The sequence below is a fragment of the Anomalospiza imberbis genome, chromosome 11 (genome assembly GCF_031753505.1).
Source record: "Anomalospiza imberbis isolate Cuckoo-Finch-1a 21T00152 chromosome 11, ASM3175350v1, whole genome shotgun sequence".
In the NCBI taxonomy this organism is placed as follows: domain Eukaryota; kingdom Metazoa; phylum Chordata; class Aves; order Passeriformes; family Viduidae; genus Anomalospiza; species Anomalospiza imberbis.
The window spans coordinates 18,519,246-18,546,942 of NC_089691.1; the positions used below are offsets into that span (position 1 = coordinate 18,519,246).

Below are 27,697 nucleotides of genomic sequence, written 5' to 3' on the forward strand. Positions count from 1 at the left end.
CTTTGATATTCCTCTGGCATGAGTTTTCCTGTACTCTGCCTTCCATGCCCTTGTATTCGCTCACATGTGCCCACACAAGTGCTTTAATTCACAGTGAATTAAAGTGAATCCCTCAGTGAACAGCAGAGAGATCATCACCCTTCCTGGAAGGGGAGGGGATGGAAAAATGCTTCTGGTTTGGGTTTGGGATGTCTGATGGGGGTTTATATGCTTTTTGTGGTGGAGGTGGCTGTGGCCAAGCACTGCACCTTTACAAGTAGAAACACCCAGGCTTGTATCCTCTTATAAAGCCTATTACACTACATCTATTCCCAGATTCATTCTTCCCAGATGTTCTCATCTTTGGAGTAATATATCATCCCAGTGAAGTACTCTTATAATCTATTACACTAATACATTGTTCGAAGGACACCACTGATGATAAATTTCTTAAATGATGGTGCTGTCTAGGGATAATGACTCTAAGAGCAAATGCAAGGTAATGTAGTGATTTTTTTTTTTAATGCTGGATTCCAGAAAGAATATGGAGCCATCTCAAAGCCATTTTCATATGTGGGGAATGTTAAAATATGCAATATTTCAAGCACTATTTAACAAGCGCTTGAACAATAGCAGCATTGATGATAAAGGTTCTACATTTAAAATCAGTGCTTTTATTCTGTTGTCTTTTAGCGGCATTTTTAGATGAAATTTTGTCAGATTCTGTGGTTAAACCCTTATTTGAGAGTGTTTTAAGATTAGGGTTTTTTTAATGATCACTTAAAAGGCACATCTAATTTTCATTGTGAACAAAGTATTGTCTTTCTCATGGTTTTATTTTCAAATTTTCATTCTTGTCTTTCCACAGGCCAAATTTTTAGGATGTTTGTCCATATGATCAGAGCCAGGAAGATTTTATTAATTGGCAAGCTTAAAGGTTACAGTATCCTTGCTATTGCAGAGGAATTGCCAAACAATGGCAAAATCTTTGCCTGTGCAGAAACGCCGTATCTCGGAGTGAACAGCCAGGAAGCATTTGATTATTCCTCAGATGGCAAAAAGATAAGCATGCGAGTGGGACCAGTGGCAGACACCTTGGAGGTAAAATCAGCTGGAAAGGGAGTTTGGGAGTTCTTGGGAAGAGCACATTAAAGAATTTCAGGCAGGTCTTATTCCCTGCCCACATGATGCTCTGTTTGCTTGCAAATGTGTGAACACACTCTTGCACTGAGATTATTTCTTATTTCCAGTGTAAAATGGGGCAGCTCTGTCACACAAGACAGTTTTTCTCCCTTTTAACTAAAATCCCGCAGCTTTTTGATCAGAGGAATCACAGGCTCTCAATGTAGGTCGATAGGCTTCAATGGCAGTTTAACTCAACAAGGGTTGGCTTTGTTTCGGGTCCCTAATTCCAACTATAACAAACAGGAAGAATGGATCTGTACCCTGCTGAGCCAACTTTTGAGAAGGACAGCTTGCTTCCAATGTTCACAAGAGCTGGGAAACTCCTGGAGAAGTTTGTAATTCTGCCAAAACCTCTCACTCTTTTTCCCCACAGCAAACTCTTAGACGAGTCAGACCCCGCTTTCTCACTTCCAGAGCAATGTGATTAGCCTCAGACAAATAATGCCCTAGCTGTACTTGTTTTATTCTGACTGCTGACTTTGTCCCAAGAAAGAGAAATCTTATGATTGCTGGCAGCTCACATTTAATTCTAGTTTACAGATCTCCAGGATGCTGCTGTGGGTCCAGCAGGAGACAGGTGGTGCCCATACCAGGTTCATTAAAAAGCCTTTCTATCATTAATACAAATCAATTTGATCTGATTTCATTTTCAATCAGGACATGTCAGTGTGAGCTTGATTGTAACTTTATTTGCATTAGCAGGTACCATATTTATTTCTAAAATTAAATGGCCAGGAGCTTTCTGACCTCTGGTTTTAATGACCTCCAAGTTTGATAAGAAAGAAACAAAGAGCTTTGCAAGTATACAAAAAACTGAAATGTTACAGATCACCTGCAATGTGCAGCATTTAAAATCCCAGCTCCCTGCAGTGAGTGTGAAATTAATTGAATTGCTGTTGCTCTCTAGTGCCCATTCTGTGCAACTGACTTACTGTGACTGAATTAAAATATCTAGAGGCAGGCAGAGTACATGCTGTGTAGAGATTAAAGAAGGGAGCAAAGACATGAAAATTAAATCCTTAAAACAGAATGTTGCAATTGATTTTATATCCTCCAATTGCAACATGAAGGCACATCCTGACCCCAGTTCTGCAGGTGCTCAGAACTTCAAATACCTCTTGGAGCTGCTGGGAACAGAGATGCTCGTGTTTGGCAGGAGAGCTCCCAGCATGGGGACACCTTTCTGTGCAGGATTTCTGCACTGGGCTCTGAACTTTTGCTATTCAGCGTGGCAGACGTTTTGTCATCAGTACCAGGACAGTCAGGGTTGTCCTACAGGGTTAATCCACAAGGGCTGTAAATGCTGAAGCACTGAATTCGGTGGCCTCTCTGGTGCATTTGCGTTTGTATTTTGGGCTTCTCAAGGTTTGCCCAGCTGGAGTGTGGCAGCTGCATGGGATGCCTGGGTATGTGGAAGAGACTCGGCCTGTGGACAGCGTGCTGCCTTTTCCCTCCCAGATGACCAGTATAGGTTGGAGACTGAGCAGGCTTCCTTTGCTGCTTCGTGGGCAGCTGAAAGGCAGGGGGACAAGGCAGTCACAGGCAGGAGATGGGTGAGGGATGGCACAGCAGGGCTCTCACAGCTCAGCTTCACAGAGGAGGTGGAGAACATTTCAGACCCTCATGGTCTCTGGGGAGGCTGGTCTAGAGCAGAGCTGGCTAACATTTGTTGAGGAGCACAGTGAAGTTTAGAAGAGCTGGATTCTGGCAAGGGTTGTCCTTGCTGCCTACAGAGTCTGCAGCCCTAGGTGTCCCTTTGTAGAAACTAGAGGGCAGAGCTGGTCACCCACCAATTGCTCTTTGGAGGCGTCTGATGCAGCTTTCTTGCTTGGTCATGATGGCTGAATCTTGCTTCTAACCTGAGTACACCAAGGCAATATTTCTGGTTACCTGCTGCTCCTCAAATTTTCACAGTAGTACAACTCCTGGAAGCAGGATTTGCCTCACTGCCCTGGCCCATTCAAAGCAAGAAAATGTCATATGGTCTATAGATTAACTAGCTGTCAGGGAATTCCTTCCGTGCTGCATGAAGCTGTGATTCAGCATGTCCAAACTGTCAGAAGGAGCATGATCTCTCCCTTCTGGTGTAAAACTAGTCTACCCAGGAACTGCATCCCAGCCTCAGGTATCATCCAGGCGCTGCAGGATGTGTCCAGTGCTGCCCTCACAACTGCTTCTGCCCTTTACAAGGAAGCTGCCAGATCTTGCAGCAGCTGCCATAAGGATGCAACACATCTGTGCCAGTGCACCTCCGACCGTGGGGCCATTATGTCACCCCTGTGGTTTTGGCTCTTTCACCTAAATCCATGGCTCAGCAGGGCTGGGAGCGGGCAGAGGGCAGAGCAAAGGCAGCACAGCAGTCCATGGCAGCACCTTGGCCAGGCTCTCTGAAGCCCCCTGATGCTCCCTTGTGTTATCACACAGCACTGGTGGGGTTGGCCTGTTTCCCTCCCTCTTGTTCCAGATCACAGCCAGCACAAAACATCTGGGATTTTGACCTGTCAAGGGATGCTAAATATCAGACAGGAGCCAGAGAGCTCAAATACAAGGTAGGGTTCACTTGATACCTGAGGGCACAATGATAAAATTCCACCTTCCCCACACATGAGGGATAGGACACTGCCAAGCTGGGTGAGGTCCCCAGCAGAGCACAGAGCTCACATCACAACACAACCCTCTGTGCTCAAGGGCCTCAGGAATTTTACACAGTATTTTGAAATGTGGACTGAGGGGAAGCCTTTCTTCAGGTTTGGTCTCAGGTACAGGTATCTTTGGTGGGAATTAGCTACCTATTCAACGTGTCCTGGGCCATGTTTAAAAACCTTTCCCAACAAATCTTCAGAACTCTGAAATAAGTCAGAATTCTGTTGAGCCATGGCTGGAAAATGTGCCTTGCAATGGATCTGCTGCCAGCAAGAGCCTGATCCTGCACAAAGAGCTTCCTTCAAATCCCAGTGGACTTTTGATGAACAATGGATGCAGGATTGAGGATGGAGGGAATGCAAACTATCAGGAAATGGTTCCTATCCATTATTTTGAGCCTTCCATTTTAAAATTGAAAATGCAACACAAAAATAACACCGTGTTTGCACCCAATTCTACTGATTGCAGGGCATTGTGGAAGCATGTCGGGGTTTGCTTTCTTCTTTTTTCCCTCCTGTTAGCAGACAGAATAGGTGAAGAGGTTGAACTGCAGATCTCATTTCTCCTGTTTTGCTGCTTGTGAAGTCTGCCAACAGAATCCACCTTGACAAAGTCAAGGACTCTGCGTTTAATGTTGAACTGAGTGAATAAATTATGCATGAAATTGTGTCGGAGTCTCTAGTGTGCTCTAGAATTGCTCCTTTTGATATGAAAGGTTAATTCAGAAAGGAGTCCAAAATAGCTGGAAATTGTGAGGATAAGTGGATAGTATTCACTGTTGTGAGCTGTTATTACTTGAAATTGCATTCCCTCTCTGGCTTCCCTAGAGATTTCGCTTTGCTGGTGAATATAAACTGTACTCAATAGAATAGCATTTAGGAGTAACAAGAGTGTATGTCCACACACAGTAAAATATTCTAATGGTGTTTTTAAAAGGAAACTGTACTTTTTCGTGTATTCTGTGCACCCCAAGGATGGATTGCTATTACATTTAGGTCAAGAACAAGGCACAGGAAAGGTAATAAGTTTTGAGTACATCTTTATTACAAATATGCTGACTGTATGATCCATATCAAAGGAACTGGGCAGTCATTTTTTTTCTGATTGAGTTTGTATGTGCCTTATGAGAGTGTTGTCTCTGATCAGGACTCCAATCAGGTTTGCTCCAAGCTTTGGCAGAAGATTCATTCATGTTTTTATTTGGGATGTCCTCTCCCTGATCTTTCGCTGTATCCATCAGCTTCCGTGCCCTTTCTCATGGTCACTTTTGGTACACGTCCTCAATGGAATGCAGTGTTACACTTTTCTTTATTTTAAAGTCTGAAAGGAAGTTAATGACTCACTGTAAGCAAAAACATTAATTTTAGCCAAGTTTGTTCTGAATTAAAACTCTTATTGCCATCTGTTACCATCTATGATGACTCTGTAGCAAGGAGCAGGGATTGCACTGTAAACACTCAGGAAATTAGTTTCAGCAGGATATTTTGCAGGCAGATCATTTCCTTCTGGATCTCAGCTTTCCTCACAGTTGGAGGCATTTGGGCTCTGCCTCTCCAAGCAAAGGACAATGTCATCTCCAGAATGCTGTGAGGTCCCAGGCAGAGCCTGGCTCAGTCTGTGCTGGGAGGGCCAGGATGGTCAATCCCACATTTGAAACCCCCTCATCCATACTGGACAGCATGGAGTTGTCCCCTCCACCACTGTGCCCATCTTTCCAGTGCTTGGCTCTGCAGTTAGAGCAGATATTTGATTTTCTGGCTGTTTTTGTTCAGCAATGGGTGCTGGCAGTAAGGAAACCCTCTCCAGTGTGGTGCCCTGGCCATGGTGACCACCTGCCTGGGTGACCTGTGTTTTGCTAGCTGAGGGACTCCAGGAAAAAGAGCACTTTCCTCTCCCTGTGGCTGTTATTCTGCTGATTAGAGGCTGCTCTAGAGGTAAGGCTGGTTCAAGGAATTTTGTGGGTTCCTCTTAGAGGCCTGGAGCTGCTTCTAGCTAAATATGGAAAACCCAGCAGCAATTATGAAGCTGTGGAAACAAGAAGCTCAAATGATGGCAGGTCCCAGGAGAAACTCAGGTTATTCCCTCTGTGTGTCAGGCACTGGGTATCTGGATGCCAAAGTGACCTTTCTGGTTGGCCATTCAGGACTCAGTGAAGTGGCAGAAGAGAAATGCCTTAGGAACCATGGCCTGGCACACCCAGGCTGTGCAAGAACAAGCCTGGTGTGCACTGATTACACATCCAACCCAGGCACCCTCCTGGGATGGATGCTGTGATGTTAAAAGGTGGTTTATCTGTATCAGAAGACAGATAAGAAAGAGATAAGCTCTCAGCAGGTAGGCAGTACAGAAAGAGGGCTGAAATGAGAAGTCCAGCTAATATCCAGAGAGCTGCACAGCTCCATATGGGCCTAATGAAGTCAATGCATAAAAGTGAGATTCTTTTTCATTAGGGAGCCATCCCACGGAGCAGGAGTAACATATGTTCACCCATGGCCACATCTGTTTCTGAATGTCTGCCCCCCACCTCCTCCACCCAGGAAGGTTACAAGTCAGAAAGTAGTGATAAGTCATGATAATTACTTGAATTTGGCTTTGGCTCTTCTCCCTGAGGAATGAGACCTTTAATCTCTCTTCATGATGGGCTCCTGAACCCAGCTTTCATCTTCTGACCCTTCCTGAAGTATCTACCTTGGACAGACTGACTGAGGTGCAGCCTGACGTAAGATACTCTTCCACAGTAGCGAAAATGTTCCTGCTGCTTTCCACCAATGTGGCTGAAGAGGGAGCCAGGGCAAGATTTTCTTGTTGGTCATGGGAGGAAAAGATGAGTCCCAGAAATCCAGATGTCCCAGTTTCTGCTACATTTATAATAAACCAGCATATATTTGGCCTTAAGGTCTTCTTTCATTATAGTGTAATGCGTCCTCAATGTGGGCTTGTGAATGCTTTCAGCAGAGTTTCTGTGCTATCAAGCATCCACAGATAAATATGACTATTCCCTCACCACTAACAAGCTCACAATGACACCAGTTTGCACAACAGAGTAGTTCAGAGTTTCAATTATCTGCTTTCTTCGATTTCCTTGTCTGATCCACACACTCCTGTCTCAGAAAGGCTCCTGAAATCTTTTTTGGGAGCCATTAACCTTACTTACTCCCAAACCAAACAAATTTTTCTCATTCTGTTGCCTTTGTTGATGCTTCTGCTGGTGCATCCCAAGGGATGGCTCATCACTCGTTGTGCACGATGACTCTAAACACAAGAGGGAAATCTGGATGCAAGAAGCACCGTTAAAAGTCGTGGTGGAGACAGTGAGTTCTGGATAACAGAACTGTTTCTCTTTTCCCTTAAAATACAAAGACTTGAAAGCATTTCTGCTCGCCGAGATAGGTGGATGAGCTGTTGTTTCATTGCAACGCACACAGATGCAGTTAAATAGTCCCAGATGGAATCTGAAATATTCCATAGCAGCCTCTTGGGCAGCGAGTGCATTAACTGCCACAGGAGAAGGCTGTAAAGGCTCCCATCTGGTCATCCATCAACACTTTTATACATTATCATCAGCAGCCTGCTTGGAGGGAAGGTGTGCCACATTTCTGAAAATCCAATTAGATGATAGCAGCCAGTTCTCTTTTATCCTCTCTGTTGCTGAGCCATCCAAAGCATTTTTTTAGATTAAAGAAACTTCATTTTCCTTCACAGGGGCTGTGCTGCTTTATCTCTATCATGACCTGTTCTTTCATGTGCTTTATAATTCTATATTAATTGGGAATTCAACCATTTTCCTGCTACTGAAGTGGGACACACTAGTTTGCAATTCCCAGATCTGCCTTATGCCTCTTTTTTCCCCCAGACTGATATAATTGCCACTCTTCAATTTGTTGATAGTTGCTCTTTTGAGAAGAGAGAACTTCTTGCAGCACCTCCATGTCAGGGTTTGATGTCAGTCTCACCCTGATGGATCAATTTACTTTGACTCAAGGTATGCAAGTGTTTCTGCTGTGACTCTCAACACCATAAGCTGGGACGAGCCATTTTATATCCTGATTTTCCTTGAGAAGTTTAGAGATTCATTGCTAAAGAATTGTTTGCAAAGCATGGAAAACTCCCAAGATCTCCAGAACCATTTCTAGCAGTGTTACCTTAAAAAAGCAAGTTTCTGTCTGGTTTGGTGTTTATATAAACAACAAATTAATGGCAACATGTTAAACTTTCAGGTAAATAATTAGTGTTTTCTCCAATATAATTTTTTTCCCAGGCATTACATGCTGAGGATGAGCACTTTGATATAGTCTTTATTGATGCTGATCAAAGGAATGCTGCTCAGTACTACAGCTTTGTCATGGATAACCACTTGCTGAGCATGGATGCAGTGATCTGTGTAGAGAATACACTCATGAAAGGACAAGTCTACCTGGAGAATGTATCAGATGAAAATGTACTAGCTGTCAGAAAATTAAATTCAGTGATTAATTCAGATCCTCGTGTTGAGCAGGTTAGTGCAATGCCATTGGTTAAGGTGCCTGCAGTGCTGTATCTATGGATTTTGCAAAGTACTCTTTAAAATGCTTCTTTTGTTGGTGCCATTATCCAAAGGACCTAAAATGAACTCAGATTTTATTATAATTCACCTCACTTGAGCTGTAGGTATGAGTTTCTATATTCAGGAGTGGTCCCTGCTCTGTCTGCATCTTATAGTGTGTTAAAGGCAAGATAAAAGGAGAGCACTTAGGAGTAAATAATCAGCTCTACAGCACAACTAAAGAATCACCACTCTGCTTTAAAGGCTGTGGGGGCTGTAGGGCATCACCAGCACAACAGGAGTCAGCAAAGAGAATAAAAAGAGAAAGTAATAGGATGCACAGACAATATGTTGTGATTTTAGAAACTGGAGAGACAAGTCTGCATTTTTATTCCCTGGCATTTGTGTAAGCAATGAGTTTGGAAGAGGAATGGGAGCAAATATAAATGCCTGAAATGTTTGTGTTGGCTTCAGCTAAAGAACAGGAGTAGGGGAAAACCTACTGTGGCCTGAGGATTATCCTTTGTATCAGTGGAATTTGGGTGACAGAAAGCCAGGTACCAAGCAGATGAGAATTGTGTTATATTTGCAGGTGATTTTGCCTGTGCAGAGTGGACTGAGCCTCATTCGGAGGAGCCCTTTGCCTCCAGATGCAGTGATTGAATCCAAGGTGGGTATTTCCTCTCTGTGAGCATTTCTGGGAAAATTTTGACTCTGACAAGGACAAGGACAAAATAATTTTCAGGAGTTTAGTGGCAAGAACCCAAACATGTGGTACCATGAGCATGGGTTTAACAGCTTACAGCTTGGTGCCTTTTAGCATCACCAATCCAGGGCTGCACTAAAGCTGATAAATGCTGATTCCTTGCAAAGTCTTTCAGATCAGCTGGTCCTGTGATGAATCTCTGGAGTGACTGGTGTACTGCTCACCAGGCATCAGTGCCTGGTGCTCTCCCATCCTTCCAATCCAGAGGAGTGTGGGAAGATGGAGCTGAGGACCAGCTGAAATGAACCAGGACAACGTTTCTGAAATAGTTCACTTTTTTGCTCCAAGGCAGCACAGAATGCCTTCCTGTGCTCTCTGAGCTGGATATTTTCATGGCCCTACATTTTGCTTGTCCTAAGGAAAAAATGGTGCTTTTATCTTTCTCAGTTTTATGTAGTGGGCATCATCCAGCTGTAATGAAATTCCCATCTGGAATCATAATGGCCTATCTCAGTAAACCCAGACCCAAACATCCTGGTTGTTTTGCAGTTTCTGAGCACTCCCAAAGCTACATCCACTGGTAATTCCTGGCATTTCAAACTCAATATTTTAAACATCTTGTATTTTGCATTTTGATTCCAGTCGGGGGGAAATGATGTATGGCAGCTGATCAGATGACAGCTTGGTTTAAGTTATTGGCTGATATCTTTATTTGTGCACCAGCCTTGTGAGGATATTTTGATTGCACTCTACTTGACCCAAATCCTGCCTTTGGAATCTTGTTCTTAGCCTCTTAGCTGAGCCTGAGGGCAAGATTGGGCCCTGGGGATGAAATAACTGGAAGACTTAATCAGTCAACTTCTAAGACTTTGTACCCAAGCCAGGCTAGGAAATGCCATGCGTTACTCTCCTGAAAGTGGAATGGTTGCAGCATCTCCCCAATGCACAGCCCTTCTGCTCCATTGTCTGGCACCTTAGTGCTCTGTTTGAGCTTCATATCTGTATGGATAAGGGGGCTTTTTGGCTTGAATTAGTGATACTTTTTGTATTAATTAATGGGCCAAGAACACATGGATCCCTGCTCATGCTCCCACCTCGTTCTCACCAGCAGAGTCCTTCGCAGCTGTCAGTGAGCTCTGCCCCTTACTGTGCAGCGTTTGTGCTCTTGTTTCAGGCAGCAGTGGTGAAGGATGATGTCTTCTGGGGCTGCAACCAGCGCCGCATCCTGGAGCGGCTGCGTTTGGACGGCAGGGTCGCCTACGTCACAGGAGCAGGGCAGGGAATTGGCAGGGCCTTTGCCCACGCCCTGGGGGAAGCGGGGGCCAAAGTGGCTGTGGTGGATCTGGTCCTTGCCAAGGCAGAAGCGGTGGCATGTGAGCTCAGCCTCAAAGGTAAGCACTGAACGTGATGGGCACTGTAATGGGTGGCTTTCCTTCAAACCTCACACTGCTCTATTAGCGCAATCACCTCCCATCCAGCCCTGCTGGGGAAGTGGTTAGAGTAGAGGATTTTCAAGCCATGGGCACAAAGCTTCTCCTGCCCTGTCAGTGTCGTGCCAGCACTCACTGATGCCACACCATGTGCGAGAGTTATTTATCAATATAAACTCTTCTAGAGAGGCAAAGTGATCCAAACAAAATTCCTCGCTAAAAGTGTCCAAAGTGGTGGCCAGGAACCACTGTGGCTGACAGGAACAGAGAAAGGTCACCTTGTACAAGTGAGATCTGTGTGACCAGCACGGAACAGAGTTGGTGCTGCTCAAAGTAAATCATGCAGGCTTCACTATGAGTGAATGAAAGATACAGCCCTCAAAACTCACCTACCCCCTCTTCCAGACTTTATGTCTGTACCATGAGCCAAAACACCAAAACAGGGTAGTTGTATTGTCAGTCTGAATCTCTCACTGCGCCCTTTAAATTGAAGATAAGTAATTTTTTAAGCTGTCTTTCAAACGTGTGCAAGGTCAGATATGGGAACAAAATACTAATAGACATAATAAGTAAAATCCTAAATAAGAGATAAAATCCTCTACAAGCCACTCCTGTTTTAGCAGTAAAAACAGAAAGTGTAACATAAAATTGAATTTCCCCCTAGAGCTGTGCTAAACTGCAATTTTAAAGGGGAAAAAGAAAACTGGAAATATAATTTTAATGATAAAAGGAAATATTACTCATTTTATAAATTCTTCAGTGAGATTGCACCTGAGCCTTCTTCAAAGTTCAGTACTTCATTGTCTCTAAAGATGGACAATTACGCAGGAAATTTTCACATTCCCACCTGGATAAAGTCACCAGTATTTGTTTCCACTCTGACTTCTGCAAGGGATTTGGCCATTAGAAACTGTATTCTCCAGCAAAACCAGCCCCTGCAGATGCATTTATATCACCCAGTCTTAGGAAGAGACAAGGATTGGTGTCATTCTGGTTTGGACACCGTTCTGAGGCTCCCCAGAGAACATTTAAAACAAAACATCCCTTTCGGCACAACCCCAGTTCTGCTAAGCAGGAGACACTTCACACAGAGTGTCAGTGCAATGGTTAAAGCTCTGATCCCTAATAATGACCTAGAAGAAAGTGTCCAGTTCCTATTACAAATTCTAGAGTCATCCAGTCCCTCCTTCCCTGAAGCTTTTCACTCGCTTATGCACTGGAGCCATATGGTTTTGGCACAAAGTAGCTGTGCCCTACACCTTAACTCTCCTTTTGGACATTTTTTCCCTGTGAGATCCTGCATATCAAGCAGAGCTATTCAGATAGAAATGGGCTACTTGATAGAGCCATGAGACTTTGGATGCCAACAGCCTATTGGAAAATGAACTTAACTCATCTCCAGGGCATTTTCAGTAGGAGTTTGATCATCTATCCTTCAATGGCTGCCCTACATCTCTGCTCCTTCAGCAGTGGGCTGCCAGCCTGGAGGAGGTGGGGGGTAGATCCAAAATGCAGTCTGAGAGGTCATGAGGCATAGCAAATATTATTGCAGTCTAAAGCAAAGAAAATCTCACTTCTCACTCTTTACACATCTTTATCCTTTGGGGTCAAATATTATCTAGCAATTTGACCAGTGCAGCTGGTCAGGGCACATCTCTTCCATCTCATGATGGGTTTTGAGGTTTTGAATTTATTGTCGTTCCCTGTTGGAACAACCCCCAAACTTTGTAAAGCTTTTGTGAAAGGGAATTACATCCAAATGCCCGTTTTTGGAAAGGATCTGTAAAGGTCAGGTTTTCAATCTTTTTCTCTCCAGAGGTAACTAGAGATTCTAGGCTGGACCTCAGAAGCTTTCCCTTGAAAACTTTTTGTTGAATCAATGTTTCCATGAAACATTTTGGCTTCAAAGAAGTATCATGCTCTGTTGGAAATAAATTTTGACAAAAAGGTTCAGCTAGCTTTACTCTCAAATTATTCACATGAGTAAATTGAAGGAATCATAACATTAATACGTATTTTTCCTGCTGTAATAAGGACAAAGGGGCTGTGATTTTTTTTTTCTCCTCTATGGCTGTAGATCTCTAACTCAAAGTTGGAAGCTCAGTGCCCCAAGTCATTCCCATACTGATACTTTTTCAAAACATTTTGCTTAGCTTGCTTAGAGCTGCTCTGTTTCTTATATCAAGGAGCCCTTTCCTGCCTTTTGGGATGTTGCCATCATTTCATGATGAGTTTTAAACATCAGAACGCCTGTGATCTCAGTTTTAGCTTTGCTAGACAGCTCGGGTGTATGTCCCTTGGCTGCAGGGCTCTTTGTTTTTAGATCCTGTGTGAATAGCTTTTTCAACAGTTACTAATGGATCCTGACTGAAGAACCAAAAATGATGAAACATTACCAAAAAATCCTAAGGGTTACCTTCCACTACACACACCTCTGTCTTCAGGGGGAATCACTGCCTGTACCCTAAGGGAAGAATTAGTCTGATGGGATTTTTATAATGTGCATTTTCACTGTAAACTATGCAAATGCCTTGTGCAATGTCACTCCTGATCTTCTTGTCTATATGCAACATGTTACTTCCATTTACACTGAGAGACCAGAGATGAAGCCCGTGGCAGGGGGACGCGTGTGTGTCCCTGCAGAAGGACACCTCAGGCATATCCAGCACAGTGATTGTCTCCAGCACAGAGCCTCTGGGCTCCTCTCCTGCCCCTCTCATGACAAACCTGCCTCCACGAGCCCCACAGAACTGAGCTGAGTGCTGTGGAAATGCACTGGCCCCACCATGCACCCAGCAGCATCATCCTGTGCTGAGTGTCTTGCCTCTGATTGTGTCTGTAGATTTGAAGCTATTTTCCCATAGTTGGTTTTATTTATTATTTCTAACAGGTGGTTTGAGGGGGCAATGGAGAGACAGAAAGTGGTTTCCTCCCCCCTCTCAGAGTGCAGGAGTATCAGATGAATTGATTAAGGTGGAGTGTGGGACTCTGGTTTGAAGTGAGCGTGGTTTCACTGCTTCTTCACTAGACACTCACATGTGGCACCTTTTGTCTCATTTTTATAAACTGACCTATAAGACGAAGCTCTAAATGGGATGAGAGTTGGAGGGCAGGTGAAGAGTCTTTCTGTTACCATTAGTAACACACTTACACCCATTTTATATGTAAATTGAAAAAGAAAGATTTCAGCAACTCCCTGTGTGTTACATGTCTTGATAACAATTAGGGGCCGTCTGGCTATTCTTATTCTTTCAGCATATTTAGCATAAAATCTGCCATAAAATAAGAGGTCTTGTTTTGTGGCTGAGCATGCATCCTTTTTTTAGTTGTCTGTATTTTTTCTCTGCCATGGAAATCAAGAGAATGGTGTCATCACTGAAAGGGGCAGGAGCTCCCATGCCCTGGCACCCCAGAGTGCCATCACCTTGGACTGTGCACTCTGACAAGGTCCTGGAGGCACTGGAGATGAGGAAGAACTTTTCCATGCAAATCCTCTTTCCTGCCATTTTCTTCACACACACCACTGGGCAATTCCTGCTTTGCCTTGCTTTTCTGGAAGACTCCAGCTCCGCTTCATTTTGGGAGAGTCTCCTCCTGGTATAGGCTGATCTCTTCTTTTGAATGTTTCATCAGAATGATCTAAAAGAGGTACCAGTGTGGAACAAATTTGTCATTTATATAGAGGAAAAATATCTTGCTTTAATAGCTGCAACTTCCTACCCAGACTACTGATCATGGTCCAACCCCAGTGGCTGCCTCCCTCCTTCTTTAATTAAGACCCATTTCACCACAGCCCTTACTGGTGTAGCCTTGTTTGGCTTTGAGGCTGGGTATAATCCCAGTGGCATCAGGCACCTCAGCAGGCTTCTTATGCTGTCTAACAATAAGGTTATTTAAAGCTGATTTTTAAAATAAATTAAATGAAGTTATTTACAGATCAGCCCTGGTACAAAAGTCAATGGCTGGATTATTATAGGAAAAAATGCAAAAAACTCTTCATGTTTCAAATTTGGTAAATCACTGCCAGATGTTTGCATTATTCTGGCAGTGTGATTCGCAGTAAATAAGTCACTATGACTGCCGTACCTGTGCACCTGCAGGCATTCCCACTTAGCTCCCACCTAAAACTGGTTTGGCTTTGTCTGAGGCTCCCATCTCTCTGCATGCTGTAGTTCACCCAGAGAGCAGCTCGGGACAAATTAATTTGATTTCTGTAGCATCTTGGTGGGGGGACCTGGCAGAAGAAAAGCATCTGTAGAGCAGCCGGGCGCTGGGGAAGCTGCAGTTGAGGGTTTGGACAGAAGATGGTGCAGTGTTCCAAGCTTCGTCCTGCCCGAGTGGCAGCCGTCGCTCCCACACCTGGGCTCCAGGCTGGTGTCCAGCCAGCAGCAGTCAGCAACTTTATAACCGTACTGCAGAAACAAACACGCGTTTTGCTGCTATTTGTGGAGCAATGAATTGAGGTGGAATATAGATACACACTCATGTATGTATTAAATATAGCTAAATATAGCTATATATAAAATATCTGTATATATTAATTAAAAAACAATCACAAAATAGAATTTTTTTTTCCCCTGCTGTGAATTTCCGTGCTGATTCCATCACTCTTATTTCAATGCAGGCATTAAAAGCCTTGCCCTGGCAGCAGATGTAAGCAAGCCTGAGGATGTGCAAAGGATGGTGGATGCAATCGTGGCTCGCTGGGGCACAGTCCACATTGCATGCAACAATGCAGGAATCAATCTGAACTCTGCAAGTGAAGAGACTTCCCTGGAGGAATGGGACAAAACTTTTAATGTTAATTTACGAGGATTATTTTTGTGCTGCCAAGTAAGTGTGAAATACTGCACTGGTTAGTTTTGCAAATGAGCATTAATATTCTAAGTGTTTATTTTATCTCAAGATATAATAGCATTTTATTAATAATTATCACAATAAAATTGGTCCTAGTTTTGGTGGAGTTTAGGAGATATCTGCTCTATATTAATTACAGATTTTGGTCAATACATTCAAAAGCAGCTGGTACTTGTTGGCTACCCAAACCCAGGCATTAAAGAATGGCCAAAAGTTTTTTGAAGGGTGGTTATTTGAAGGGTCCAGAAAGCTTGGGGGGGGGAATTCCCAACATTTGTTATTTTTTTGAAAAATTATTGCCAACAGCGGAGAGGTGTGAAATGGCAATGGGATTTTTTCCCTGCATCAGCCATTTTTATACCAAGTTTTTATATCAGGTACTTAAAAAAAATGTGTTAGCACATCAACTCTTCTGAAAAGACTAATTTATTATCATGTCATTATTAGCACAATCACAGAAAGGGTCACTGGTCTTTCCTTTAATTTCTGTCACAGGCTGCAGGCCGCATTATGCTGAATCAAGGATATGGGAAGATAATTAACACAGCATCTATGGCAAGTTTAATAGGTGAGTGATGAGAGCTAACAGTTGTGCTTCAGAATCCATATTTTAATTACTACCGATGCTATTTGAATCAATTAAACCTGTATTGGGAAGGAGTAAATCACTGACATTTCATATTAGAGGAAATGTACTACAAAATTTTTATTGATATCATTTTTCAACATTTATCTGTCCTCAATATTTTAGAGCACTTATTACTTTCTATAGAAAAGGTGGAGTCACCTTTTCTGACTCTGCTGCAGATACCACAAGAGAGGTGCTGTTCCCTCCATGCTGCTCCAGGCAAACTCCTTGGCATGTGGGAAGCTGAGCCCACAAGAAGCTTACAAGCCACCCAAAGGATTTTGTGCCAGTATTTGCCCTGGTACCCATGGGTTTTATAACATTCTCATTGCCAACAGGTGCCTGCACCAACGCTGCTGAATCAGCAGTGTCATCAAAAGGACCAATAAACCATTGTAACATATGGAATGAAATCCCTACTGCTGAGCTAATCTGGAAGGCTGCTGAGCTGAAGCCCATGTAACAAAAATTGATCAATTACACAAATTAAGCATAGCCCTTTAGGAATTTATTTTATTGGTCTGGACATCTGTTGCAGTATTGTCCAAATCCAAAAATCAAATGGTGCCTTGGGTTGCCAAGTTAGGCAAGAAAATCTAGTAGCTATAAAAGTACGACTGAAAACCCCTGTATTAATATCATGTCCATCTGCTGAATGTTACATAAATATGCAGTCCTTTTTATTTTCCTTTGGAATAATGTTTATTTTTACTGTGCCCAGTTTGACATTCAATGTCATTTTACTCGGTTTATTGCACAGTAACTTTAAATGGTTCTTCAAAAATCCATTTATAATGTTGTTGTTAATATTTTTTCAAGTGCCTTTACCAGGTGTTTTACTTATGCTTAAACACAGGCGCCATCCCTTCATCCCAACTTTGTAAACTTACAAAAACTCCCCAAGAAAAGTAGTTCTGAAAAGATTGTGAGGCTTTAAATTTCAAATACCTTAGGCTTTCCTGCTCTGCTCTGAGCAGTCGGGCTCTGGTCTGTGCTTGGGCTGGCACCATCCACATCATTGTCACAAAGCAAAATTTCCTGGGATGTAGTCCATCCTGGAGAAAGTTAGGAAGCTCTGGGAATTGGCACAAACTGGGATCTGCTGGTTTGGCACACAGCTCCCAGCCTTGCTGCAGCCTAGCAGTGGTCTGCTCTGCTTAAGGAGAGGCTTTTTCCAACTTCTCCATCGGGGCTTGGCACAGCTCTGCTGAGCTGGGTGGTGATGCCATTGCAACAAAGCATCCATCCCAGCCCCAGCTTGTAGCTGCACCCCAGAGCTCCACCTGGGGATCACATCTGAGGGCAGTACCAGTCTTGGAACAGCAAGGAACATTGGAAAGCAGCCCTGAGAGCAACCTGGAAGGGTCATCCCAAGATGCATTTAAATGTCAGTGAAAGTTAATGCATGTTAGGCCAGAAGTTAAGAGATGGAGAGATGTGTTTACCTTCTGAACCTGTTTGAATCTTGGCATTGAGAAAATCGAGTAGTTATGAAACTATGACTGAAAACCACGATGTTCATATCATGTCCATCTGCTGAATGTTAAATAAATATGTTGGTTGGTTGGTTATTTAAGTACGTTGGCCAACTGGCATAGTATGAAATGTTTCTAGAAATAGTTAGGGGATATTTTTTTGTTGTTGTTGTAGGTTGAGTCCTTCCTCAGAGATACAGGAAAATGAGGAGACACTTAGCAGGATAAGGAGGTTTTTGTTTGTGATTTTTCCAGATACACTGCTCAGAATCAGCTTTAATTAATTGAAGATAAGCTGCATACATTTTGCATATGTGCATTTTGATTCTGGTGTTCCAATGGAATTATTCCAGGCATACGCTCCAGCAGCAGCAGCTCAGCCATTCACTCAGGTGTAACTCAGAGCTGTAATTTTTACAGTGAATATCTTCAGTGGGAAGTGGTCTGCTCTGCTCTGTGTGCACCTCTCATTAATATTGTGTGGCTGCTTCAAGGTCAGGCTGGGAGCCTGATGCACCAAACAAGGGGGCAGCAGCAGTGTCAGGTTGTTGTGGAATAACCCCACAGCCCTTCCTTCTCTCCCCCCAAGGATGGGAGAGAGAATCTAGGAAAAAAGGTGAAACTTGTGGGTTGAGATAAAGACAGTTTATTAGGATAGAAAAGGAGAGGTAAAAAATAAAGAGAAAAGGACATAAAAAAATGAGTGGTGCACAGTGCAGTTTTTCACTACCCGCTGACCAATGCCCAGTCAGTGTACCCAGCCAACTCACCCCAGTTTTGTTTTTCAGCACAATGCCATGTGGTTTGAAATATCCCTCTGGCCAGTTAGAGTTAGATGTCCTGGCTGTGTCCCCTCCCAGGTTCTGCTGCCTCCAGCCTCCTTTCTAGCAGGGCAGCAGGAGGCCTTGAAAAGTCCTTCATTTAGAGTAAGACCCACTCAGCAACAGCTAAACCATCAGTGTGTTAACATTATTCCTGTCCTAAATCCAAAACACAGCACTGTAACAGTTACTAGGGAAAAAAAAAACCAGCCAAAGTCAGAACAAAGGGGTTTAAAACATAACACAGCTAATGTTGGCAGAATTTTAATCTGCTTTCTCCTATTGTCTGTCTTCTCACTTCCCAGAAGCCAGAATTTTTGGTGACACTGCTGGAGGCATAGCTTAATTCACAAACCCAATTTTGTATGAGTTTGGAGGGTTACACATTTGCTCTTCTCTCTGTTAGAGACCACCTTAGGTAAGGGAAGAGTAGGTGACATGGGGTGCTTAGCTGCAGAAATCCCATCCAACACCAGAGATTTTCAGCATCTGTTGGCTTCTCCTTGAGTTCTTCCAATTGAGAGGGGCCGAGTGTCTCAGCAGGGGAAAATTTCATGCTCCTAATTACCTTCTTCAGATATTCTTATCAAGACAAAAGTCCATGGAAGGACTTCTGATAGCTGTGTCTCATCACCCAAGTCAGAAGCTGATTCTCATGGCTTGCAGCAACTTGTTCTGACCCACATGCACTGTAGGTGCAGAGCCAGTGCCAGAACTCCTCTCCTCTTAGCAAGTGATCACCAAAATGATTTATCACAGCCAGACATGTTTGGAAAGTTTAGCAAAGAACTGCTTTTGGGAGGTTACAAGGTTAACTACCGAAGTTGTATGTAACTTGGAGCTGATGCATGGCAATTAATCAAGAAATTACGTTCCACATCTCTTTGAGAGCCCCCACGGCGAGCTGCGTCAGGGGGCAACAGGCACACACTGAGGGCAAAGCAGTTCTGCTGGTCAAAATGCAAATTATTTCTTATTGAACAAAAAAGAGTGCAGAATAAATGCTGGCAGAGGAGGGCCGTGGTATGAAATGCTCTTTTTAGCAAGGAAAAGGCCTCTGAATTCTGAGCAAACTTGCAGCATATGCAGAAATAAAACCCCTCTAATTGTTGCTCTCATCATGTGTGTGCTTTAAATCTATTCACAAACATCTCTGTTCAAGGCAAAGGTCCTTGTTCACATGCTCACTAGTTTGCAGCAGGGCTTTTTGGTTCTTTTAGAGTTTGGGTAACTTAGTTATCACCTTCTTTCCACCATTTACACTGATATATTCAAACCCAAGAGTTTTAAGTCAATAAAATCAGTTGTGGGTGTGTTGGGATGCCATGGGTAGGAGTGATATAGAACTGATGCATCAGCCTAATTTTTTGAGACCAGTTTAATGCCAGCTACCAGTGCTGCTTATGTGCCTTCATCAAAGTGCTGGGAGTTGGGATTTGGCTGCTGAACCTTGTGCAAACCCAGTGATTCCCTTTCCTCCAGGGTTCAGCCTTATCTAACGCCACAGGCTGGAATTGCCTGTCTTTGTGACTACTGATATTTGCCCTGGTTTCCCCCTCTCCCTCCATCAGAGTCAGCAGCTCAGTGAAGCTCTGTACTGATACAGAGCTAATTATGGATGGATGCTTTGCACCGGATTTGCTTAATGAAGTCCTAATGGCAGCCAGAAAAGTCCAAGAAGAGATACTTTGTGGGTGTGAATCCCAACACCTGGACTGACTTGGATTGACTCCCGTGGGTTTAAGGCACTTTACACCCGCTGGGGATTTGTCCTTAAGTAGCTTTCACTGAGCTGGAGAGGGGCAGAGCCACCGAGCGCACGGCACTAACAAGCTTGAACATTGTAATTAGCAAGCTGATCATTTTCTGCCTTTGACTGACATGTGACATCTCTGAAACATTTTCAAAAGCTTCAGATTTTGAAAGTGGTGGGTGTTCTGAATTTTTGGGATGCACCTGTGTTCATATCCACACAAACATTAGTTAGATCATAAGATGTGTTTGCCTCAGACTATGGATAATTTAAAAATTAGGGAGAATAATTTGTTCCAAGAAGCTATATATAATATGTTATATAAAATCTATTATGCACTTATATCATATTCTATCATATAATGTCATAGCAAACAATTTACTGTTAAATTCAGCTATCACATAATATGTTATCTACCACATATAATAAATAATATTAATATATTATATAGCACAGAATACATATGTTAGACATTATATTATTAATTATATAATATTTTAGAATTGTATGATAATATATTTTATTAGTATTACAGTGTACAAGTATATAAACACACATATATGTATAATAGATGAATGTGCATGTGTGTATATGATAATTTATCTTCCTTCAGAGCAGTCAAGTATTGCGTATATATGTTTAATACATCACTTTTGTCTTTGCTCAAATATGGGATCTTTTATATGTCTTTATTTTTATTTTCACCATTGTTTTCCAATACCCTGTCTGCTGGGACAAAATTGTTAGATGGCAAAATACATATTTAGGGATTTCTGTTGTAGGTGGATGAATTCTTGCTGCTCCCTGCCTGGTACCTGGGAAAAGGGCAAATAGCTCATCTCAGTGCAGGGAATTGTCTGTGTAGTGCCTGAGCTATTTTAATTTGGGAAGAATAAATAATTTTCTTCTTTTGAATCCCTTGTAGTCCCTCACCCACAGAAGCAGTTGGCGTACAACGCCTCCAAAGCTGGGGTCGTAAAATTAACACAGACATTGGGAACCGAGTGGATTGACAGAGGAGTAAAAGTCAACTGCATTTCCCCGTAAGTAAAATGTAGTCTCATTTTGAAACTACAAAGGGAATGAAATGTTCTACAAAGCTCAAATGAACACTATCTCAGCAAATAAAGTTTCTAATTAGCAGGTGGATTGCATCCCTTTTTATGTTGTCTTTTCCTTAACAAAGGTTTAAATACTTAGAACCAAGCCTGCTCTGTTGCTGTGTATACTCAGGGATTTAAGGAGAGGTTTTAGCATTTGGTGATAGGTTTTCCAATAATGTGAAGGGTAGTTTTTAGCATTTCCCTTCCAGATGAAATATTTCCTTAGTCTGTCCAAGCCTTCTGTGGTTAAAGAAAGGGGTTTTGACACTTAACAGACAATTCTTATTTTCCCTTTTTACTTGAGACAAATACATAGATACTTTAAAAGCTGCATTTTATTGCTGTTATTGAGCTACTGTTCAGCTCCAAGAGACACAAGAGGCCAGGTGTAGTTTTGTAAATATATGTATATATATATATTTTTATTACAAATTACATTTTCCTTATTTTTGGAGATTTCAAGCTCTATGTTTTAGGGTATTTATTCACAAAGAAAAGTTTTCCTACCAGATCCACTTTGTCTCTCCCTGCTTCTCACACACATGCCCAACCAGTTATTTTATTAAACAATTAGCAGTGCATGATAGTGCTGAGCAGAAACCCAAGTGGATAGCATTAATTGGAAGCGGTCAAATTCTGTAGACTATTGAAGTCAATCAGAGTAACTAAGAAGGGCAGGATTTTAACCCAGGAGTTAAATTGTAATAATGAAGATAATAATGCAGATCAAATTAGGGAAAACAAATTATATATTTTAATCCACAAAGTGGAGGGGGAAAAAAATCACAGAGCTTAATGGCAAGTGCTTCTGTTTTACTGCTGGTCTGCTCTCCACTTGCTTGTGCTAGCTGTCTTCCTTATGATTATTTATTACTAATTATACCAGAGACTCCAGCCGTCGCTCTACGTGATCCACAGATTCTTTCAACATCTTACTTCCTAATGGGATTTTCCCCATGCCCATGCTAGCAGCACTGTAATGGTGTTCCTACAACCAGTGCTAGTGAATTTACACTGGCTTTGAGGACCTGGGGAGATGAAGGGAATTAGGGAAGCTCAGCAGGACCTGGCAGGAATTGTGTCTGAAAACATATGGGTAATCTGCACCAGCAGAGGTGGGACAGTTGTGCCACATTCACAGCAATTACGGAGGAGGAGGCTCTTACAGGAGGAATTACCTGTTTTTAGGGGTTTACATAAATTTAAAATATAGGCAACAAATGATCAAAACTCATTGTTTTGTACAGCTTGGAAGCAAGCACTCACTTCTAGAGAAGTTATGTTTCTGGAGACAGTTGCCAGAGCATGGAGAAAAAATAGACAGCTTCTTTTTCTACTTTTCAAGGCAGCACAGGGTTGCATTTTGATCATCTCTACCTGTCTTAAACTCTAGCTCTGAGCTCAAAATCTTACAAAAAAGGGGTGATGTGTAGCCTTTTTGCAGGAATAGCCAGGAAGGACTCAGGGAGAACAAATATTTTGTTGTCTTTGAGGTCCCCTGTTGTGGACAGATCAGTTTTCCCTAATAAAGGTGGGAACCTGGACTGAGCTACTTTGGAGACCAGCAGAATTTCCCACACAGAGCCTCCAAGCTCTGGCTGAGTCCCTCATGATGGGATTGCCCAGGGACCTTTGGGCATGGGGAAGGAGCCTGGAGCAGTTCATGAAGCTCAGATCCCTCATCACACGAGCAAAAGCCACATCTGCTTCTGAGCTAATAACTCTTCACATTTATTGTCCTGTCATGTGAGATGTGAACCAGCATTTCAGTGCACATTTGGACCCATCCCCAAAACTGTGGACCCCACTAGTGTCACTGTCTCTTGATGTGACTCACCGAGGACCAGGGACATCTTCAATCCACTTTATCTGAGTACCCAGCACCAGCAGGAGCTGGTGTCATCTTATAGCAGGATATGATTTTAAGGAGTCTGAGGAGAACAGATGTAGATATAAGGCATGATAGTACCTAAGATCAGCTCTAGATAAGTAAATTATCTGTCTCCTTAAGTACTTTGCCCCTCCCAGTCATGGTTGCATTAAAACTTTAAGGCACTCCCAGTGTGCCTCTGTCTGAAGCTCCAAATGCTCCAGTCTGGCCTTAAACGTTATTTCACCATGCAAACCTTTTGGCCTTTCCCCCGTCATCCTATCTGGTCACTTTTTATCAACTTAATTTCTTAATGAGTGCATAAAACTTATGCAGAGCAATGCATAAAAGTTAGCAATGCATAAAATGTTATGACAGAGTCCTTAGGATGATTTATTGCATTTATAAAATTGAACATGCAGGCTTCTCTTGCTGGCCAGGCAAACCTGATGCCCAGGGAGAGAAGGTGGCTGAGATTCCCTGGATGCTTTGGCTGACTTATGCTGTTGCTATTGTGGAACCTGTGCTCAGTGCTTGCACCACCATCCAGTGCCATCACCTCATAGCCTGCTGCACAGCTGATGCCAAAAAAATGAAGAAGGTCCTGGAGTCTTCCTGAAATGGATGTGGGGGTTGAACTGCAGGAGCTAGCTGGGTGTAGTCAGGGAACTTTACAGAGCACTGATTTATGCCCAGCTGCCCGCAGGGTTTAGTCTCTTTGTTGGTTCCAGGACAGGGAAGAAGGAATTCTGGAAGGTGTCTGGTTTTTGGCATGTGCAGCACTGAACACGTCATTTTTGCAGCTATTACACTGAATCAATGTCCATTTTTTTGGCTAATTACTGCCTTCTTGATTAGCAAGACATGAAACACCATTATGTGATGACATTTGGGATGGGCAGGTGGAAGTTGATATTAAGATCAACTTACAGCCAGGCCAGCAGCCCTGGGGGATGAACCATGTTCCTTCCTGATGGGCTGCGGGATCTGGGTGTGGGCTGCTGGGCAAAGAGCCTTTGTGTGCCCTGCATCCTGCCCTGCTCCTCTGAAAGCGGCTACACAGTGCTGCACCAGGCTTGTAGCCCAAGAAAGCAGGCTGGGCAGGTCTGGGGGACTCCCCATTAGGGGGAAGGAGAGGCAGAGCTGGCAGGTGAAGGAGCACCCCAGCATCACCTGAAGGCATCCCAATTAAGCAGCATTACTATCACCATTAAGCAGCAGTCGTTGCTGGTAAGTATCTTTGGACTTAAATCTTAATTCCTTGGGAGATGTCCCAATTAAGTGGATCTTGTGATTAAACACTTCCTGATTAAGTGGAGTGTACTTAACTCATTCAAATTAATAACTCATCTGAAAGAAATCAAGTTACACACAGATGGAATCTTTTTTTGCTCTCATTTGGGGATTGAGTGCACGTAACAATTCCAGTTAAGTATCTGGTAAGTGATATTTTTCCTAATGTGTCTCTCGAAGTGGAAATGTTTCAGGCAATTGTTTTTTAATCTTTTTTTTTTTGTGGTCTTTCCCCCCCACCCCGCCCATGTCCCAAATTGTCCTGTGTATCAATAGTGGAATATTGATGCTCATATCTAACATTAAGGAACCAGCAGTTTGATATTACATTGACATGCAACAGAAAGTACTGATAGGCTCAGCACTGCATACAAGATGAGGTAGGGAATTAATGCATTGGCAGTTGTCTTTGCTGGAACTGGTCAGGAGCCAACTAAAATCTGCCTAAAAGGGTTCGACAACGTTAAATTGCCCAACTTGGCACCAAGCTTTCCCAGAAGATGTGTAGTATCAATGACATGCCTAATATTTATAGTGCCATCAGCGTGTGTGTTTGCAACTTTTAAGTTTTGCGCTATATTTTTTTCTCATTTCTATAACAAAAATTTGTAGTGAAGTTTGGTTTCACATCTAAATTTTTGCTATGTGGAGTGAACCTAAAGAAAGGTCCAGCAAGAGGCACAGCACGGTGATTCGCAGACTGCAGTGATCAGACCAAAGATCATTTTTCTTAACAGATTGAAAAACATCCTCTTTTTTAGCAAAATCTGTTGTGCTGGAGGACTGTGTGTTTTATTCCCTAATCTGCATTCCCCTGGGGTTAAAATATATCTGTAAATAAAAAAAAAAAAAAAGAAAATCATATGGATCTTATTCTGGTCTCTGCTAGTGTAAAGCCAGAATGATGATGATGATGATGGTGATGGTTTTGTAAGCTCAGTGAGAGGCACATAAGGGTAAGAAATTCAATATATTTCATGTCTGCTGCTCAAAGCACGTTTCTCTCTGAAGAAAACCAGTTCTTGAGGAGTTTGGGAAAGCAAGGAGGGAGACCAGAGGGCTCTGCTTGAAGGAAATAAGTAAACCATTCGCAGTCCTATAATGGAATGTGCTTGATTTTGTTACATTGCCAGAACTTAAGTGAGTTGCATTGCTCAGTGTTTCTGAACTGCTCTGCTCTTTATTGACAATTACAATAAAATATAAAGCCGATATTTAAATCCTGCCTGATTAGTGCAAATAGAAATGTTTGGGGGAAAATCTGAATTAGTTCCACTTCATAACAGAGTAAATAGTGGATTTCAGCCTTCATTTAAAACAAAAGGTAAATCTCATACCCAGAATCCAGTCTGTCTCAAAAAATTATTTCCTTGGAAGTCTAAATTGGGATGCTGATGAAGTTTCAGAACAAAACGGGTATTTTTATACTTTGTTCATTTCATATTTATCACTAGCTTGTTTGCTAATTTTCATTTGCAAGAGGCAATTCTTCCAGCTAACTGGCTGCCTCAATGGGCCACTGATTTCTTTGAAGTGACAGTCTGTAAATATGCATAAAAAAGAGATGCAATTAGCGTGTGTGTGGTTCAGTGCAGCCTGATTTCATTGGCAAGTTTACCCACAGTGTTGATAAGCTACATTATCTAGAAAATTGGCCGCTGAAAAACAGCACCTCTGATTGCCAGCAAAGGTTCCAGATAACAGGGTGCTGAAGAGAAATATAATTGAGGTTGAATATGTTAACCAAGGTGTCACATGCTCCTTAGAAGCGCTAATTTATCAGCATGTTGGAATTTTTATTAACATTTGGAATGCATTTCTACCACACTAATGAAGTGGAATTGGCAGTTCAGGTTTTAGTTATTGTCATTTCTGAGAAGTTAAATGTAATTTCTCGTTAGACACAGTTATGTAAATATATTTGTTCAGGGGCTGAAAAAATTATACATTTCGCAAAATACAAATATGTTGTTAAGGAGGAGTATGACAAATCAGTTGCAGTTAAAGTCATAAAAGCCAGCCAAATCTTTGCTCTGCATTGTGCTTCCTGCAGCATCATTTTTAGGGCACCTGAAAAAATCAAACTTAGCAGAGTTTTAGTAAATAGTGGAGTCAGTCATTGATGTTAAAGAGGCAAGACAAGGTAAATCAGTGTGATTTGTCAGGTGTTGATTTAAGGGGGATTACACTGGGTGTGTTGTGCTTATCTCTGCCCCTCCTTTTTTGTGTGTGGAAAGGCTCTGGTGCCCAGAAGGGTGCTGGCTTTTGTTCCCCTCGTTGTTTGACATATGGGGAGTTGGTCTGTTTTCAGTTTCTGGGCTGTACACAAGCACACTGTATGACATTAGTTGTAGAGTGATGATAAATTGGTGGGAGGACAACAGTTCCCAAGAGCCATGACAAACCCATTTCAAGGCACTTGCACTTCAAATGCTGTGCTTGTTTTCTGGAAAAGAAATTTAAACTGGTGATTATGGGTAACCTAAAAGGAAGGGGGTTGTGCTATTAGTTAAGAAGATCGTGTGAGTGTATGTGTACTTGAAAGGAAACCTCTGAGCTGCCCATCAGCAGCAAAAGGTGATGATAGGAAAGGAGCGCTATGGAAGTTTGCACCATGGCTTTCAGCAAGGGCAGAGCAGGCCTGATGTGCTCATCTCCCTTGTACTGTCACCCTGCTTTCCTTCTGAATTAACATCTCAAACACCTCTAGGTGCTGCCTTTCCTTCTGGGCAGGACTCCTTGCTAAACCTTTGGTCCGTGTGCTCGCTGCAGGGGCATCGTGGACACGCCGCTGATCCGCTCACAGGAGCTGCGGCCGCTGGTGCGGCGCTGGCTGGCTGACATTCCGGCCGGGAGGCTGGCCCAGCCCACGGACCTGCAGGCTGCTGTGGTCTACCTGGCCTCCGAAGCCTCAGACTACATGACGGGCCATAACCTGGTCATCGAGGGTGGCCAGAGCCTGTGGTGAGAGGCGTCCTGCAGTCTCCCTTCTCATGGGCTTTGGAAAGTGCGTATTAGAGTTAAGCTTAGTCCCAGCTTTGGGTTGTGTGACTACGTGGCCAGCTAATGTGAAATTATTGTTTTCTTCTTTCAGGTGTTAATTTGGAGACTTGTATAATGCACAGGAAAAATATGGCAAAACAAAAAAGGGCAATCTTTCAGTTTTCCAGCATTTTAGTGCTTTTCACTGCGCAGTCACATCTCTGTTAAATTAGTATTTAATGATATAAAAGTACATTTACTGCAGTGAGATTTGGCTATTATTTAAGTTTAACAGGGGGCATTTTTAAAGCAATCAATATTAGCTGGTCTGTGTAGTTTATTGTTCTTAGGCAATTTTTTTGTATTTAAGTTGTTCCAGTGACATCTGTGAGTGGTGAAAAACAGTTGGATGTAGTGTTAAAAAAAATAAATTAGTTCATTACATTTGAA

The 27,697-nt window shown here is 42.7% G+C and overlaps 1 protein-coding gene across 2 annotated transcripts; it reads left to right on the forward strand.

Moving 5' to 3' along the window:
• The first annotated feature begins 153 nt into the window (after positions 1-153).
• On the forward strand, positions 154-27,697 carry LOC137480850 (D-threitol dehydrogenase-like). Of its 2 annotated transcripts, none has more exons than XM_068202250.1 (8): positions 154-1,080; positions 8,066-8,302; positions 8,922-8,999; positions 10,210-10,426; positions 15,090-15,298; positions 15,818-15,890; positions 20,925-21,042; positions 27,038-27,697. In XM_068202250.1, the coding sequence occupies exons 1-8, from the start codon at positions 808-810 to the stop codon at positions 27,231-27,233; spliced, it is 1,401 nt and encodes a 466-aa protein (XP_068058351.1). In that variant the 5' UTR covers positions 154-807; the 3' UTR covers positions 27,234-27,697. The 2 variants fall into 2 exon arrangements, with proteins under 2 accessions (XP_068058351.1, XP_068058352.1); XM_068202251.1 differs by lacking the exon at positions 154-1,080 and adding an exon at positions 5,286-5,741.

What these genes read in the sequence shown, in the direction of transcription:
- LOC137480850 (XM_068202250.1), top strand. Translation starts at nt 808, where the DNA reads ATGGTTTTATTTTCAAATTTTCATTCTTGTCTTTCCACAGGCCAAATT. An exon ending in ATGTGAGCTCAGCCTCAAAG is followed by an intron (nt 10,427 to 15,089) that starts GTAAGCACTGAA and finishes ATTTCAATGCAG; the next exon opens with GCATTAAAAGCCTTGCCCTG. An exon ending in ATCTATGGCAAGTTTAATAG is followed by an intron (nt 15,891 to 20,924) that starts GTGAGTGATGAG and finishes AATCCCTTGTAG; the next exon opens with TCCCTCACCCACAGAAGCAG.